The 17869-nt window shown below is 45.1% G+C and overlaps 1 protein-coding gene and 1 long non-coding RNA gene across 3 annotated transcripts in view; one reads left to right on the forward strand and one right to left on the reverse strand.

The window, feature by feature from the left end:
* Window positions 1-4806, forward strand: part of LOC135240366 (uncharacterized) — a 5971-nt gene extending 1165 nt beyond the window's left edge. Inside the window, exons 1-2 of one of the 2 annotated variants that reach the window (XR_010325659.1) lie at window positions 3-414; window positions 4471-4806. This is a non-coding gene — a long non-coding RNA (uncharacterized LOC135240366). Of the gene's footprint in view, window positions 1-2; window positions 415-4470 lie in introns of those variants that run through there. The other variant, XR_010325660.1, reaches the window with a different exon arrangement.
* tspeara (thrombospondin-type laminin G domain and EAR repeats a) lies at window positions 418-17869 on the reverse strand. Its single transcript, XM_064309743.1, has 12 exons — window positions 16791-17869; window positions 12041-12261; window positions 11085-11311; window positions 10098-10188; window positions 9703-9859; window positions 7928-8059; window positions 7347-7579; window positions 6331-6520; window positions 4543-4775; window positions 2909-3087; window positions 2685-2786; window positions 418-2444 (listed from the first exon to the last, which is right to left on the reverse strand). The coding sequence occupies exons 1-12, from the start codon at window positions 16873-16875 to the stop codon at window positions 2291-2293; spliced, it is 2004 nt and encodes a 667-aa protein (XP_064165813.1). The 5' UTR covers window positions 16876-17869; the 3' UTR covers window positions 418-2290.

The raw sequence follows: 17869 nt of genomic DNA on the forward strand, positions 1-17869 counted from the left end.
TGACGTTGTAATATTAGTACACACTAGTATAACAGTTTATACCTAAATGAACTACAAGTCCCACTTGTTTGTTCGTCCACAAGGAAGATGCGAGCAAATTAATCGATGACGCCCAAGACCATAGACTAAAACCGGATTCCCGACAACCAGCATAATCACTACGAGCTAGCCATTCATAAATTGCTATTTATAACCTGTATATATTTTTATGGACATGATTCATGAATTGACAGTTGAAGATACGGTTTAAAAAACAATTTCAATCATCTACAGTTATATCACTGAAGAATGAATTTGGTCTGTTTTTTATCTATTTCTGAATGTATAATTGTACACTGTAATATATAGTTGCAATAAGTGCGTCACACGACAAATCAAAGGACAGTAACAAGGAAGTGTAACGTTAGCAAAACGGTAGGTAAGCAAAGGGGTGAGTTTTATTGGACAGGAAAACACAGCGTTCACATTAGATGGTTCACATATTACAAAACAGAATCAACTTTGTTCATGATGATCTTATCGTTTAACATTCTACTATTTTTATACAATTACGTTATTTTTAAACAAGTTAATGAGAAACGTATCTGTTAGCTAATTCCATATAATAATTGTTCAGTAGTTGAGCAACGCAGGCTACTGTCTAATAATCTTTTTTTTTTTTTAACCCAATCCCCGATTTGAAATGACCAATTATTACCATCAAATTCGCTCGGTGCCTCCTAGGCGCGTAAATACCTCAGGCATGTGTAGGCTACTCGTCCAATTATCTCCACTGCAACCATTACCATCTCTACTGGCCAAACAGTAGGCCTGTTTGCGGGAGAGCTGTACCCCCACCAAGTAGCAAACCTGATTTAAACCGGAGGCACCAGGTGAATGTAATTTCGGGCAAATCAGTGACATTATTGGACTACCGATTATCAGGAACAAGATAAAATTCAGCAATACTACTTGCCAGGTGAAGACAAACAAATGCCCACAAGTAGACAATGTATACATATTGCACTATAGGCCTGCTACTAAGCCAAGTAGCAGCCTTATGCACCAGTAGCTTGAACTATATAATGTTGTCTCGCACTGGTGTGAGTATCAGGAGACAAGTTTTAGTTCTGCACTTTCTTTAAAAATGTAACTCGTCAACTGTTCAATTTCAATTTGATAGCTGCTGACTTATTGCTGTGCTTGAGCTTATTCAACAATAAAAAACATTTAAAAAAAAAAACATAAATAAGTAACATGAAACTGAAATAAAAAAAACCTCTGATAAATCAAATATGTGATGAGGCAGATGATTTGCTTTCATATATGTTAATAAATTACACTTTATTTATTTTGTGGATAGTAATATACATCTCAGAGTGCAGAACAGCAAAATCACATTTAATCCATAACCGTATAAATGGATCTGCAACGACTGCCCGTCAAGATGTTCATCTGAAAAGAAGGCTTCAGCCTGTTTACTCTCTCCTCCGTATCCATTCCTTGATTCATGGTTAAATGAATGACACCACAGTAAAATTAAATCTGCAGGTTAAAATATCACCAGTGTAAAGCTGCCAGAGAACATCTGTATTTTTATATAAATCAGCCCCTTGCTTCAGGTCCTGCTGCTCCAGCGTAATAAACAGGAGTTGCAGCTTTGTGTCGTGGCACTTTTCCTGGGCCTCGTCAGCCTTGCTTCTGCTTTCTGCCTCCCTTGCGCATTAGATCAGCCCCTGAAATGCCCATCATGTATTTTCGCCATTTACACTACATGGCCAAAAAGTACGTGGACACCTGACATCCAACATCTCACCAAATATTATGGGCATTAATACGGAGTTGAGCCACCCTTTGCTGCTATCACAACCTCCACTCTTATGGGAAGGCTTTATACTAGACGTTGGTGCATTGCTGCAGGGATCTGCTTCCATTCAGTCAGAAGAGCATTAGTGAGGTCGGGCACTGATTGGGCGATTAGGCCTGGCTCACAGTTGGCTTTCCAGTTGATCCCAAAGGTGTTGGATAGGGTTGAGGTCAGGGCTCTGTGCAGGCCAGTCAAGTTCTTCCACACCGTTCTTGACAAAACCATTTCTATATGGATCTCACCATGTGCCCAGGGGCATTGTCATGCTGAAACATGAAAGGGCCTTCCCCCAAACCGCTGGGGAAGCACAGAATCGTCTAGCATGTGATTGCATGCTGCATAATTAAGATTTGCCTTCACTGGAACTGAAGGGCCCAGTCCAAACCGTGAAAAACACCCCCCAGACCAAGGGGTGTCCAGACACTTTTGGTCATATAGCGTCCGTCAGTGGGTCTTCAGCCGGAAGACTTTGGACAGGGGCTCTGTGGCGCTGGAGTAGATGAGATAGGACCCCTCTGTGGAGGCGAAGAACTCCCAGTCCTTGCACCCAATGGTGGGCAGCCGGTGGACGGGCACGAACCCTTCATACCCCTGCCACCTGTCAAGGGAGAGCCAGAGATTCAGAACAAGAGTCTCATGCCTCTTCACTGCCCAGAAAAAAAACGCTGTTGTTTCATGGATTCCTCCATCAGTGTTGCTCGTTTATAAACTTGACTCACGCCTGGAGAAAGCGTTAACATTCTTTCCTGTAGCTGTACACAATCAGGTCTTTTAAGCAAGACTCATGACTGCTACCCAATAATTTTATTTTATCTGAGCGCCACGCAGTGACCCTTACCTGTAAATGACACTGTTTAAAGAGTAAGACGTTCCGTCGTAGGAATTGGCCACCACCAGAAACTTTTCATCACCCAGCGTAAAAAACTCCCAGTCAACTGCACTGATGAGGGGAAAAACAGCAGGAAGTTTGAGATGTTGAAACATGCTCATTTCAGGTTAGCAAAGCTTTAATACGTGAGAGAGAAAAAAAGAAATAAAAAAACTGTCTCCCAAACTGCACACCTGTAGGTGGCAATGTCCTGAAACATGAGGAAAGTCTTGGTGGCCATGTTGAGCTCATAGATGGTGGAGTTGAGATTGTAGACGCTCGGCCCTTTCCTGTATAATTTCTGCCCGTTGGCCACCGCTAGGAAGATCCTGCTTCCGATCTGGAACATCTCCCAGTCTGTCGCTCCAAATGTCTGTGGAGATCAGGAGAACCAGTTTGAAGCAGGCCAGTGTTGGTCAGTATGTTTTTTTTTTGCAGGCCTTTCATTTCACAGCGGACAATTTAAGAGCCAAAACAATCTCACTGCAACATGATTTGACCTTAGCTTTGAAGAGCTAAATCTAGACTTAAGTCTTGCTTTTTGTTGCTTACACTGGAGTAATTTCTTTCCAGGACTGACAAGGCCATGGTGCAGTATGGTGTAATGTTAAAAGTAAGATCTGATTAATGTTGTTATTCAAAATGAAGGAGAAGGAGACAGATGAAATCAGGGATATGAGATCTGTAGTTCATTACCTGAGGCAAAGTTTTAAAACATTAATTTAATAACCAGTGTCAACAAATGAAATGACGAAACTGTCTGGGTTTTTCAACAAGGATGCTGTCTTTGGGAATGCCTTCTATAAGTCTGGGTTTATCAGATAATTACAGGCAATGGAAAAACCTCTGCCATAATTAATACACATAATTAACCTGCTACGTGTCAATATTCATTTGATTCCAAACTGTATCAGATGTATGTGACATATTGCACTACTGAATTTTTCACCTGACACTTTTTCCAGCTGTGGAATTCCCCTCGCAACAATGTCCTTATTCATGTCTCTGTGGTTGCTGGAATGTCTATTACAATCTATTTTGTACACACAGAAAAGTGATTAAACTTGTTTTTCATAATTAATTATACCTTTCTTACTAAGTCATGTGTTTAATTTATATTGACACAGTAAGCTTTTTTTAAGTTTCATCAACTCTTGACATTTAATTTTTTTGAAACACAGCAGACATTCCACCCTCCTTTCACACACTCTCTCTCTCTCAGACACACACCACACACCGTCATGCACACACATGCGCACACACACGCACGCACACACACACACACACCTCCAGCAGTGCAGGGGGATTCAGGACACATGGGCTGAGATTCGACTCCCTTGCACCCCAGGTCTCACCGAAGTTCACCTGTCAGTGCCACTCCCAGCCCACGGGTGATATTCAAGTTACATCGTATATAGATCCAATACCTTGTTTTGGTAGTATTTTCAGATGCCAGAATACATTGATTTCTATAGCATAGATATCTATCTCTGTCTGTCTCTGTCTGTCTGTCCCTGCAAAAGCATGCTAGGGTTGCCGAATTGAGTCATCGGGTGATGAAAAAAAAGTTTGTCAGTTGTCTTGCTCTCTTCCAAGTTGAACTATGCGGTTGTTCCCTGCACTTGGACCGGTACTTCTCTCTAGGGGTTTCGTCATACTTGTTCCTGGTTATGGTTATACACTTTGTTGTACGTCGCTCTGGATAAGAGCGTCTGCCAAATGCCTGTAATGTAATGTCTCTGTTCTTCATTCTCAGCACGGAGGAAGACGGCGGCGACGGCAAAGGTACCATCCAATCGGCGGGCTCCACTCGTGTCACGTGACTCACCGTGATGGCCTGGAAGAGCTGGAACGTCCCGCCCAGCCAGACGTAGACGGCGGACTCGATCTGCGTGGACGCGCCGTCGAACGTGTTGGCCACCGCCAGGAAGTGGTAGGGGCCCGCAGTGAAGAACTCCCAGTCGTACGCCCCCGAGGTCCGGATGGTCTGGTTCACTTCGAAGGCCTTCGCGCCCGGGTTCCACTTGTAGATCACGCTGTTGATGTTGTGGTTGTTGTCTCCTGAAAATAAATAAATAAATAAATAAATAAAATTTCAAGTGGAATTTGGAAAAGCTACTCTGTTTGTCATCCTGGGTGCCTCGTGGAAATTATTTTTGGTCTTACTGTAATTTCTGTTGATTCACAGCATGTTCACCTTGGGGCGGCAGTGTAGTATAAAGGGTAAGGAGCTGGCCTTGTAACCTAAAAGTCACGGGTTCGATTCCCGGGTAGGACACTGCCGTTGCGCCCTTGAGCAAGGTACCTAACCTGCATTACTTCAGTATACAGTATATCCAGCTGTGTAAATGGATGTAAAGTAAATGCCATGTAAAAGTTGTGTAAGTCGCTCTGGATAAGAGCGTGTGCTAAATGCCTGTAATGTAATGTAATGGGTAGACTGTGCAGTATATTCAGCAGGTGGTATTGTCCTGTCCACACCACAGATCCCCTTCATGCTCCCCAGCGCTTTATTCCCCAAACGCCAGACGATCTAATTTTAGCTAGCGCTAGCGTGCATCCCGCGCTCCTGGGGACGTTAAAAGGCCGGCCCGATGAAAAAAAAGCCCCTCCTTTATTTTGACAGTGAGGCTTTGAACAATTCAACAAAAAAAAAAAAATAAAGATACGGGATCACTTCGGTGACAGTGAAAAGAGACGCAGGGGGATGGGATATCAAAGTAAATCTCACCTTACCTCACACAAAACACGGAGCAACAGCACGCGTTTCTATTGGCCTTTCACATTATTTCACGTACTGGTGCGTTTAAGTGTGTAGCAAGCACAAAGGGCACGTTACACAGCTTGAATTATTACACAGAGGGACTGACTTACTGAGGCCTTTAGCATGTGCAAAACTAATAACACAACCACTGATTGGTGCAAAATAAATACCATGACCAATCATGGGTCATGTTACTGGTTTTGCATGTGCTAAAAGGTTTCACACATGCTAACTTTCTTAGTATATGAGACCTTATACAGTCTTATGACAGTACTGCCCAATATTTTATGGAAGCAATTTGGGGTTTTTAACCATGCTCAGTGGTACACAAGCTGTAGAATCAAACCTGCATCCTGTATCCGTTTTTTTGTTATATTTAAAATAAGACAAAGAGTGACAGCATTTCTCTTTCAGGCACGTGTTGATTTGAATGAGCAGAATGTTGTCATCCTGTTTTGCGGAGAAATGCCTCTTGAGGGGATGATCTGATACCAATTAGCAGCTCGACAAGACCTTCCAGCTGTTGAATGAGGTGTGCTTCATGAGGATTGAAGTGAAAACCTACAGGATGGTAGATCTAAATGGTAAACGGTAAATGGACTGCATTTATATAGCGCTTTTATCCAAAGCGCTTTACAATTGATGCCTCTCATTTGCCAGAGCAGTTAGGGGTTAGGTGTCTTGCTCAGGGACACTTCGACACGCCCAGGGCAGGGATTGAACCGGCAACCCTCCGACTGCCAGACAACCGCTCTTACCTCCTGAGCTATGTCGCCCCATAGGAACAGGGTTGGACAGCCCCTACTTACCCTAACATGGGAAACGGTTGTTGCGCGTGTATACCGCCTGTACCTTGTCTGTGATTGGCCACGGCGAGGAAGTGCTCCCCCTGGATGTGGAAGGCCTCCCAGTCGCGGGCGCTGTGGGTCTCCAGCGACTGGTACTGCAGGAACCTCAGCTTCCTCGGGCTCCACTTGTAGATGACAGACAGCTCCCGGTCCCCCGCCCTCTTCCCCCGAGAATTGGCCACCACCAAAAACTTCTGATGAGAAACCAAATCCGGACCACACCTATGTGAAGTTAACCTCTCCTTACCTTTTTTCTTCACCTGTTTATTATTATTATTATTACAGGGTCCCTGAAGAGGAAAAAAACTGCAAATTCCTCCAGTTCTCAGGTAAAAGGAGATAAGTTAATTCAGGGGGAAAGCTCAATAATATCTGGTGACATGAATTTTAAGTTAAAAAATATATAATTATAGTACAATATAGAAATGAACAGAAAACGGAAAGCCTGTAGCCTAAGGTGTAAATTTATTATTCTAATCAGATTGAAATTGCAAAGGTAAGAAAGGAAGATGTAGCCTAATAAATTATGAATCTAACAGATTGACTAAATTCCTGTGATTTGCAACATTAACACACGAGCTGCAAATGTGAGGCGCCTCTTTCCCAAGGCGGAACATCAAAAGATGTTCCTTTCTGTTTACCGTCGACGTCGGCTTTTGAAAACTTGATGTGCTGTCTTTCGTCTAACCGTCGGTTACAATGCCTCATAATAGCAAGAGAACAACTGTTTTTGTTGACTCACTGTACAGATCCAGAACTAAAGCTCTTTTTTTAAAAAAAGATTCGGATATGGGCATGAAATGAACAGTTTATTAAGGGTCACATCCAGTGCAGAGCAACACAGTGTAAACACAAGTTACTGCTTGGCGGGGCGGCATGCCCCATACCTATACAGCACCGAGAGTTCGCCACTTTTCAGGGTTCCCCACAGAAATAACCACAAAAGCCACAGACTCCCAGCCCTTAGAAACATCCATTTCTGTACATCTGTAATCACGACCCGCGTCGGCGCGACCTGACCTTCTTGTCCACGGTGAAGTACTTCCAGGCCATCGCTTCCCAGGTGCTGATGTTCTGGTACGGCTCCAGCTTCCCGTCGCTCCACTTGTAAATCCCGGATCCCCGCTTAGAATCGCGGTTTGCGGTCGCGACGAATAGGCCGACGGAGGGGATCTGGAAAACCTCCACGTCGAACGTCTCGGAGTTGGTGTAGAGGTCCTGGTAATCCTCCACGTAGTCCAGCCGCTCTTTCTCTGAAAGTGCAAAGCGCAGGTCTCTCGTTTATGCTTTTCTGGACGCATTTTCAGCGAGTTATTAAACAGCAACGCCCAGTTACCGTACAGTATTATCCAGACGCGTTTATTCGTTGAGTATCGTGCTGCGCGTTCGGGTTTTTTATTTATTTATTTATTTTAATTTTTTTATTTTTTTATTATTTGGTGTCGCGAGTTCGGGTTTACTTGCGGCAATTAGCGGCGGATCAGAAATAGACGGAAAGGCGCGCTGCGTGGTGACACCGACGGAAAATGAGAATGCGGTCGGAGCAACGGGAATGCGGCATTAGGGAGAGCCGCGTGACGGAAAAAAAGACGTGGGCTCACCTTGCAGCATGGAGACCCAGGCCCCGCCGTCACACAGGAATAGGCCCCTCTTTAGGGTGTCAAACCACAGCTGGCCCAGCTCCGTTTTCCCGCAAAGAGGCTGCGTCCCCAGGGTCACGCGCAAATCAGCCTCTGTGAAGGACAGACGCAGTTTAAGTAACTTTAAGAGGATGTCGGGGTGAACATTTCACTCATTACTACCCAAGAGGCATTGTTACCCTCTCTTCACTGGGTAAAGTGTAGTTTTGTGCTGTTCGTGTAATTATTCTGAAATTAACCCTTTGAAGAGTAGGTTATTCGGAATGGTTTTTTTTTTCTTCAAAATGCTAAGTCAGTATTCTGGAACTCCATTTCTTTGAATTTCCAGTAGTGATTATGACAGCATCATTAGAGTGTTAATTTAACAGCATTCTAATCACATACAGAATTTGTGATCTGGCTCCTTAAAGGGTTAAAGAAAAACATTTTGGTAATTAGTTGGAATGCTTGTCATTCTAGAAAAGGAAAAAAAAAAGATTATTCTTCAAACAACCTACAGTTCAACCTGGAGCACATGCTAGGCCAAGTTATTATTTGTGTCTTATCTTAATGGCCAGTTGCCATGATAAACTGCACCCATCAATGAGAAACTGCACCCTAAACTAAGGACAGACAGAACTGCCAAGATCATTAAGCTTGCCAAACCACATTTAAGTATTTATAATTAAAAATGATTCTCTGGCAGAACAGAGACAGGTTTAATATTCATTAGATAGCAAAGGCAGCTTACTTCACCACTAAGTGTTTTAATTAGATTCTTTTTCCCCCCCAAAGTGCAAAGTACTTAATTTTTAAAGAGTTTGGATAATAAAGTAAGTACACTTCTTTCAGAAGGGCACATCAATGTATAAATCAAAAGGGTGAAAAATTCATCAGCCAAATGTCTTCTGTTTGATCGCGGCAGGCTCAACAGCTTTCAGAGTTACACTCTTCAGTCTGACGGACAGACATCCATTCGTTCACACTTCAGTGCAAGGGTTGCCGATCTTATTTAAAAAGAGCCGGTTTATGTTTTAGCCCATCACTACCACGCCTGATTTAACAAATGAACCAGTCATGGCCTTCAATCAAGACCTTGATGAGTAGAATCAGGTGTGCTAGTGCTGGGCTGAAATAAAAATCGGAACCCACACTGGCCCTCTTCTGATAAGATTGGGGACCCCTGCTGTAACGTACCTCAACAACCCTCCGCAAACTCTTTGACCCCAAGCTCAGGGTAGAAAATAACAACTTGGGCTTGAACCTGAAGCCGCGCTGGGCCCTGGTGCTGCAGAGGCATGTGTAACACAGGGCTCTCGATCACTGTCAGTGACCTAGCGGTCCAAATCCAGGGTCAGGCAGCTCACATGCCCGTACCATCACAGCACAATGTTTACACCTCAAACAAACACCCCTCCCCCCCCCAACCCCAAAATAAGAGCGCACCTGAAGCACTCTCCTAAAAACAGGAAAGACTATACTGCCTGTTTTTCTTTTCTTTTTTTTTTTTAAAAGTTAATGTCCAGGCTGGTCCGATCCTGCCAACTGCTATGTTTTGCTGAAATGTAATACTTTTCTGATCCTGATAATGTATTTTGTGTCAATATGTTGCCATACATTCCATTTCTGCAATGGGAGTTTTCAGCGCAACAGGAAATCTCCTCTGAACGTTAATAATCACATTTTAAACTTGTCCTTAGGCATATCCTTCAGCGCATAAAACGAATTTAAAAATACCCCGTTCCCCCCATGTTCACCGTAAGGGTAGATTAGGGCTTCGGTCCCGGGCGATTTGATTGGCAGTTGCAGCAGGGCCTGGGGCACGGAGAGGACGGCGAGCCTGGGGTTCGAGGAGGGGCAAATGCGCGGGGCGGCGTCGGACCCGGGCAACAGAACCAGCTGCTGCATCAGCCCCTGCAACAGAGAGCGGCTCGTCGGCGGGGAGATCCTCTCTGCGTCTTCAAAAACGTCTAATTCAGCCTCACGCGGTGTGTTTGTTCAGACCTATACAGTCTACGGTTCAGACAGAGAATAAGCCACCTTTGAAACATGAGCTAGCGTCTGGAGCTAGTGTTAGAAACGTGCAATATTTCGCCGGGCTTCAGCATTAGCAGAAGCTGCCACTGCTGGTTCAAAATGAACGGCGTCTTACGGAGAACAGGCCTTTCCAACGCTTCCGGCTGCCCACGTAGAACCTGGAGCCCTTGGTGCTGAGCGTGGAGGGGAATGGCTTCCCGTTCGCCCTGCATGTCAGACAAAACGCCACCATCTCAGTCACGCATTTAAACACAGAGTTCCTGCCCTATGACATCTGTGTACATTCAGCTACCGATGACTGCTCCACAGGATAACATACAGTAACTGCCATGTGCAATTTGTCATATTTGTGTCAACACGCTTTGGATGTCCAGTTAGTAATACTGATTGACTGGTGTTGGTGGATTAGTTACTAATACAATGGCTGGTGTGGGTGGACTAGTTACTAATACAATGGCTGTCGCTGGTGGATTAGTTAGTAATACAATGGCTGGTGTTGGTGGACTAGTTACTAATACAATGGCTGGTGTTGGTGGACTAGTTACTAATACAATGGCTGGTGTTGGTGGATTAGTTACTAATACAATGGCTGGTGTTGGTGGACTAGTTACTAATACAATGGCTGGTGTTGGTGGACTAGTTACTAATACAATGGCTGGTGTTGGTGGACTAGTTACTAATACAATGGCTGGTGTTGGTGGATTAGTTACTAATACAATGGCTGGTGTTGGTGGACTAGTTACTAATACAATGGCTGGTGTTGGTGAACTAGTTACTAATACAATGGCTGGTGTGGGTGGACTAGTTACTAATACAATGGCTGGTGTTGGTGGACTAGTTACTAATACAATGGCTGGTGTCGGTGGACTAGTTACTAATACAATGGCTGGTGTTGGTGGACTAGTTACTAATACAATGGCTGGTGTTGGTGGATTAGTTACTAATACAATGGCTGGTGTTGGTAGATTAGTTACTAATACAATGGCTGGTGTCGGTGGACTAGTTACTCATACAATGGCTGGTGTTGGTGGATCAGAGACGGGAGGCTGAGTTTTGGGGTGCAGACCCCTGTCCCCTTTGACCCCCCGCTGTAGTGACTCACAGGTCCAGGGGCATCCCGCAGTCCAGGGTGAGGGTGGCGTACGGCCCGCTCACCGCCAGCACCAGGGTGTGCCAGCGGCCGTCGGCGAGCCGCACGGACCGGAAGGCCAGCCGCTCCCACCCTCCCGGGCCCAGGAACAGGAAGTGGAGCCGGTCCTGAGAGAAGCGCAGGCCCATGAGCATCCGCTCTGTGTCCTCCTCCACCAGAGAGAAGATGTACTCGCTCTTCTGAGAGAGAGAGAGAGAGAGAGAGAGAGAGAGGAGAGAGAGAGAGAGAGGAGGGACAGGTAAGGTTTGTTTGAAAGAGAGATCGGGCAGGTTTTCTCAGGTTACTGCTGCAGTAGTTCCACCAAATAACAAGCCAGATGTGCAAGCTTCCAGCCGCCAACAGCAAGAATAAATCCTCACACCTGTTTCAGCTCTCTTGTGGAATTATGTGGCCTTTATGTGGTGTTCCGCATGTGAGGTCATAATGCAGGCTCTGGATTATTCCCCACCGTGTGTTCCGCAGGTGCTCTCTGTGTGATGTCATAACGGTGACTGTTAAGTGTGCTCTGGGCTATTCCCCATGGTGTGTTCCTTAGGGGCTTTCTGTGTGATGTCATAATGGTGACTGTTAAGCATGCTCTGGGCTATTCCCCATGATGTGTTCCGCAGGGGCTCTCTGTGTGATGTCATAATGGTGACTGTTAAGTGTGCTCTGGGCTATTCCCCATGGTGTGTTTCGCAGGTGTTCTCTGTGTGATGTCATAACGGTGACTGTTAAGTGTGCTCTGGGCTATTCCCCATGGTGTGTTCTGCAGGTGCTCTCTGTGTGATGTCATAATGGTGACAATAAGTGAGATCTGGGGTATCCCCCCAGGGTGTGTGCTCCGCAGGTGTTCTCTGTGTGATGTCATAATCACGTCGGTCGCAGTTGAATTGTCTGAGGCCTGTCCTCCGTGCCTTCTGTCTCACCTTAGGGGCCACACGGGCCACTTTCAGCGTGACCACGATGGAGAACTCCTGAGGGAAGAACTCGCAGTTGATGAAGAGCTGAGAGGCGGGGAAGCTGAGCGCTCGGGGGGGCCCAGTGAAACGCAGCCCCCGGGCCCCCCCGTCCTGAACCATGCGCACCCCCATCAGGGCCTCCCCACCCTTGGGAAGAACCAGGGACAGGAAGTCGAGCGGCAACAGATCTGCAAGAGTGGAGCGTGAGAGCCCAGTGAGGACACAACATAGGCTCATTAGCAATGCAGAAAATATTCACTTCCTACAAGACTTTTATTATGTAATGCTGAAGGGGGAAACGTTACACTAAACACCTGGACGTAAAGTTGGAAGTGCTCTCTACCACAGATCGCCTATCTATATTGCTGCTATTTAATAGCTTGTCTCAGTAACCCATCTAAAAATGCAAATCAGCAGCTATTTAAAACAGACTGAATTAAAGGGAAGCAGGGGAACATTTTTTTGGGGAGATTTAAATCAGAGAATCGGGTGCTGGGATGTGGTCGTCCTCATTGCAGATCAATGTTTTATGTTTGGAAAACTTCCCAGCTGACACACAGAAGCAGAGATGTGTGTGCCTGGCCTCGAGGCTCTCTGTAGCATGATATGCGCCCGTTTATTTATGAATATCGTGTTATGAATTCATATTTCCACGGCTATCACATTTTGATCTCTGCTTCAGATGAATGCGCTTTAATAATGGGCGTATGAACCTGAAAGGAGTGCATTATGGGTAAATAAAGCGGGAGGCCCCTTGCTCTTCAGCACCTGCTTTTGAAAACTGATCTGTTTTGAAATGGGGGGGTGGGAGGGGGGGGGGGGGTGCAGTTTGACAGGTGTGTTACCCAATCAAAGGGTGAGTTGGTATTGGTTCTAGGTGGCAAATGTCACATAAACAGATATCTTAGATTAAAAATAATTTCATAAAAAATCTCATCTATCTTAGTGAAGGTCTGATAAACAAAAGAAACTGAATAAACTTTTGTCAGGCTGCAGAATTCGAAAGGCCTGCTCTTAAATTGACTGAAAACAACCTTTTTTTTTTGAGTTCTGGATTCTGTCAAAATTATTTATTTTCTAAACAGAAGCCACACGGTACCTAACCTCTGCAATGATGTGTAAATGGAGTATATTCCCTGTTTGTATTAAAATAGTTATTAAATATTTATTTATTTTACAGGGACCTACACAAATAAACATGATGCATTGTGTTATACAATGTTCAGATGTGGCAGTGTTTTAGCCACGGGCAGTTTCAAACGCCAAAACCCATAATAACCGAAGAAGGGAGAAAGAGAGAAAAAGAGAGAGCGATATAAAAAAAATCAGATAAATGAGAAGATGATCTGTTGCCTGTAAAAGATGTATGCTCGTATAAAGCAAATGTACATTTAAATTCAATGCAAACATGTCCTCAGGCCAATAAAATGTCCTAATATCAGAAAAAACAAATAAAATCAGTATACTGCGCTGATGACTAGTTCTTAATTTACAGAAGTGAATTTAAGCAAGTACTGCATTTTCTAATCACACATCATCAAGAGTTAAGTGAAATTAATGAAAACGAATGGCCCCCTGATCACAAGGGTTAAACTGAATGCGCCCCTTATTGTGTTTTTATGCAACATTTATCCTACATTAATTTTGTTGGGAAGATCCTTTTGGATTAATTTTTGTTTTGCTTTATTTTCAGACATGCATGACTGTGTATTATTGAGAGGTCGCATTGGAATGACTGGCTGCAATTTTATAATGTTTATTTTTCTTTTGCTTTAGAAAAATTCAAGAGGGATGTTGTGGGTGAGGTAAAGTACTTAAAAGTCCATAAGGATTGAGTTTCAAAGGTGGAAAGGGGTCAACAAAGCAGAAGAGTTTATTTAAAAGCAGTTACATTCTTGTCAAAATATGTCAGCAGCGATATGGTGCAATGGAAAATAACCCAAACTTTACTCTTAAGTGTATTTTCTCAAAAAGACACTTAAGAGTAGATGCAGAAATATTCTTAACCTATGGAATATAACCCACATAGGAATGGAATGTGTGTGCGTGTGTGCATGTGTGTATGCATGTGTGTGTGCATTTATGTGCGTGAGTGTGTGCATGCTTGTGTGTGTGTGCGTGTGCATGCGTGTGTGAATGTATGCATTTGTGTGTGTGTGTGCGTGTGCATGCGTGTGTGAATGTATGCATTTGTGTGTGTGTGTGTGAGTGTGTATGTGTGTGTGTGAGTGTGTGAGTGAGTGTGTATGTGTGTGCATGCGTGTGCTTGTGTTTTAATCATGCCCTTTATAAGTACTGAGACAAACCTCGATCCAATAGTGCACCTCAAAGGGCCACTACTTGATTCACTCATTTATGACTTTTCAGGTTAAAGGGGCACTAAAAAAAGTTAAAATAATTTTTTCCTAAATAAGGCTTGGAAATCTATTCGTTTTATTTTATTAATTTATAAATGTATTGTTATGTACTGTACCAGAGTCAAATCACAATGCCAATGTGTATAATAACTCTTTCTTGAAATTAACACATGTGAATGTTTGCTGAGCCCATAATTTTGTGCAATGACTGAAAAACGCGTAAAACATGGCAGAATTAAGTTCACAAAATCAAATTCTGTTCTCCCGTACATCCGCAGCCGCAGATATACAGGAGCCGCAAGTCCCTGTTCATTTCGCGATAACCGATGATCTTCCTCTTGAACCCGACAGAGACAAATCAGGTCGGGACTTCTGATTGGCCAGGAGGCCTCAGCGACAGTCTAGAGGCAAAAAAACAGAACTGGCGATCCTTTAATTTTCACCACTGAGTAGCGTGACTTAGCCTGCAGTCTACACACAATCCATCCCTTAATAATCGCCATGATGTCAGGGATTGCCGGGTTTGAAAATGCCGGTTGCCGTGACAGAGACGCGCAGTTAAAAACAGGGCCGGGCTTTTTTTTCAAAAGGCATTTTTTTGCGAAAACGCAACGCATCTCAGGTTCAGCTCCATTAGGTCAGCGGTGAAACCTTTCATTGCGTCTCCCGGCAATTTTAGCGCTCGGCCTGTAATCATCGCAGACTTGACTCGCGAGCTGAGGCCGTCTCTCTTTTGCACTTTACATGAAAAGCGCAGGCCGCGACTCGCTACAAAAATACAAAAATACTCCTTTTTTCTTCCCCGTTTTTTTTTTTTTTTTTTTGTTGCTTCATGTTGCACCTGCATGAGCTCGGGTCTGTGTATTAAGTCTGTGGTTTTTTTCATTTTCATTGGTGCATTTGCTACTGAAGCAACATTCAGCTGATTAAACTCCAGCTTGTTTTTGGAGGGGCACCTTTTATCTCAAAGTAAGTCACGCTAGTATCTAACTTTTTTTTTTTTTGGCAGGTTTCCCTACTTTAATTCACACTGAAGTCGTAAAAAAAATGGAAACGTATAACACATCTGTCCTGGACAGCTCCTGTAATTTATACCCACATCCTCCATACTAAAATAAAAGCCATTTTCTGAGAGTGAACGATTTCGCTCTGGTGCATGGCCAGGTGCATCACGGCTGGTGTACAAGAACAAATCATAAAAGCTTCTTCCTCTTAATTTGACAAAAGAATAAATACAATTAAAGCAACCAGTAACAACCAATACATTGCCCCTCCGCAGGAAAGGGTTATGTTTAGAGATTATTTAATATTTGTCAATGGTACGACATTAAGTCCAAGAATGCCTACAGCCATATCTGACCCCAGACCTGATGGTGAGCTCTTATACTGCTGTAGTCCTACATGGAGCAGATGTCCAGAGAGTGAATGGGTTAAAGATGCCGAGCTGTGCACATTTATGAGCAAGTGAATAACACAGAGCGCTCTGTATTTGGCGACAACTGAATCTAAGTGCTGTGTATTTGTGGATTAGAGAGGCAGTGTTGTAAGTCGCCCGGTGAATTATTATATCTGTCAGTCAGAGATGCAGAGTTCTGTGTATCTGTGCTGTATATGCCTCAGGAGTCAAAGACACTGTGCGCTCCGCATCTATGAGTGAAAGATACCTGATGCACTGCCTGAGTCACAGGTGTGCAGTGCTGTATATCTGTGAGTGACAGCTGTGCAGTGCTGTATATCTGTGAGTGACAGGTGTGCAGTGCTGTATATCTGTGAGTGACAGCTGTGCAGTGCTGTATATCTGTGAGTGACAGCTGTGCAGTGCTGTATATCTGTGAGTGACAGGTGTGCAGTGCTGTATATCTGTGAGTGACAGGTGTGCAGTGCTGCATATCTGTGAGTGACAGGTGTGCAGTGCTGTATATCTGTGAGTGACAGGTGTGCAGTGCTGTATATCTGTGAGTGACAGCTGTGCAGTGCTGTATATCTGTGATTGACAGCTGTGCAGTGCTGTATATCAGTCACAGCTGTGCAGTGCTGTATATCTGTGAGTGACAGGTGTGCAGTGCTGTATATCTGTGAGTGACAGGTGTGCAGTGCTGTATATCAGTGAGTGACAGCTGTGCAGTGCTGTATATCTGTGAGTGACAGGTGTGCAGTGCTGTAAATCTGTGAGTGACAGGTGTGCAGTGCTGTATATCTGTGAGTGACAGGTGTGCAGTGCTGTATATCTGTGAGTGACAGGTGTGCAGTGCTGTATATCTGTGAGTGACAGGTGTGCAGTGCTGTATATCAGTCAGACATGTGCAGTGCCGTACACCTGTGTGCAGGTGAGAGCTGTTAGCGAGAGCAGGGCAGCGCACCTGTGCAGGGTCTCCATGGCGACGCCGAGCCCCAGCCGACCCCAGGGAGGAGGAGGAGCAGCCCGGCCACCAGCAGCGTGGACATCAGGGGTCCCTCTGGCGCCGGTCCATTCACCGAAACCCCGACCGTCCCGGAAACGTGCCGAAACTCACCCCGAAACTCATCTCCAACGGAGCGCTCACACACCTCTCCAGCGGGACAGAGACCCTGATTTCCAGGTGGGGTGGGGGGATAGTGGGGGTTCCCTCAGCAGCGCGTGTCCCAGCCTACAGATGAACTCCAGGACAGAAGAGGACAAACATCTCCCAAAAAAAAAACAAAAAAAAAAAAACAGGACAGCGTCCCACGTCCCGCACGAAAAGGCGGCAGAGCTCGGCCCAAACTCGTCCCGTGGAGCCTCCGGCTGAGGTGTTTACTGTTTGCTGTTTGCCGGGTTTTTGTGTACCCCGTCTGCCCTAATGATTAACTGAGCCTCCGAGCCTCGGGTTCAGCCAGCCACAAATCAGCCGGCATTTTCCGCTGTCTGTTCCTGCGGTTTCTAGGGAAACGCCTCACGCACGGGCCAAAGCAGCTGATTCTCTTTTCTTTTTTCAGGTGTGACATTTTTCTTCCAAAGTCCAGGTTTGGTTTGCCCCCCCCCCCTCCTTTCCCCCCCCCCCAGACGTGCCAGTGACAGCTGAGCTCTTTTTTTACCGACCCTCTCCGGCGTGTCGAGCGAGAGAGCGAGAGGGAGGCAGTGAAGCTTCACTCAGGATGGGACACGAGCCCAGTCCCAGCAGCCATTTAAATGAGAATCAGTCAGCTGGGGAGGGGAGGGGTTTCTGAGTGACGAAAGGTAGGGAGGGGGGGGGCAGCTGAGGGGAGGGGGGCAGGAGCAAGGTGAGTTTCACACAGTTTTTTTTCCTCATCTCTCTTTCCCAGCCCTCCTCAGATGTAAGGAACACGGGGGGGGGGTTTCCCCTCCCCTGTTTGAGAGCAGCGCTGTCCTGTACCAGCTCTCAGTACAGCCCTGCTGACCTGCAGCACAGACCCAGCACCGCAGGACTCGAACCCGCAACCCCGTTAAAAGCGGGTTAAA

The sequence above is a fragment of the Anguilla rostrata genome, chromosome 15, assembly GCF_018555375.3.
Source record: "Anguilla rostrata isolate EN2019 chromosome 15, ASM1855537v3, whole genome shotgun sequence".
Lineage (NCBI taxonomy): Eukaryota > Metazoa > Chordata > Actinopteri > Anguilliformes > Anguillidae > Anguilla > Anguilla rostrata.

Coding starts and splice junctions, on each gene's coding strand:
- tspeara (XM_064309743.1), bottom strand. CDS start 16,875: ATGTCCACGCTGCTGGTGGCCGGGCTGCTCCTCCTCCTCCCTGGGGTC. Junction 12,262..16,790: donor GCCATGGAGACCCTGCACAG/GTGCGCTGCCCT, acceptor CCACTCTTGCAG/ATCTGTTGCCGCTCGACTTC. Junction 8,060..9,702: donor AGCCCTAATCTACCCTTACG/GTGAACATGGGG, acceptor TGTCCTTCACAG/AGGCTGATTTGCGCGTGACC.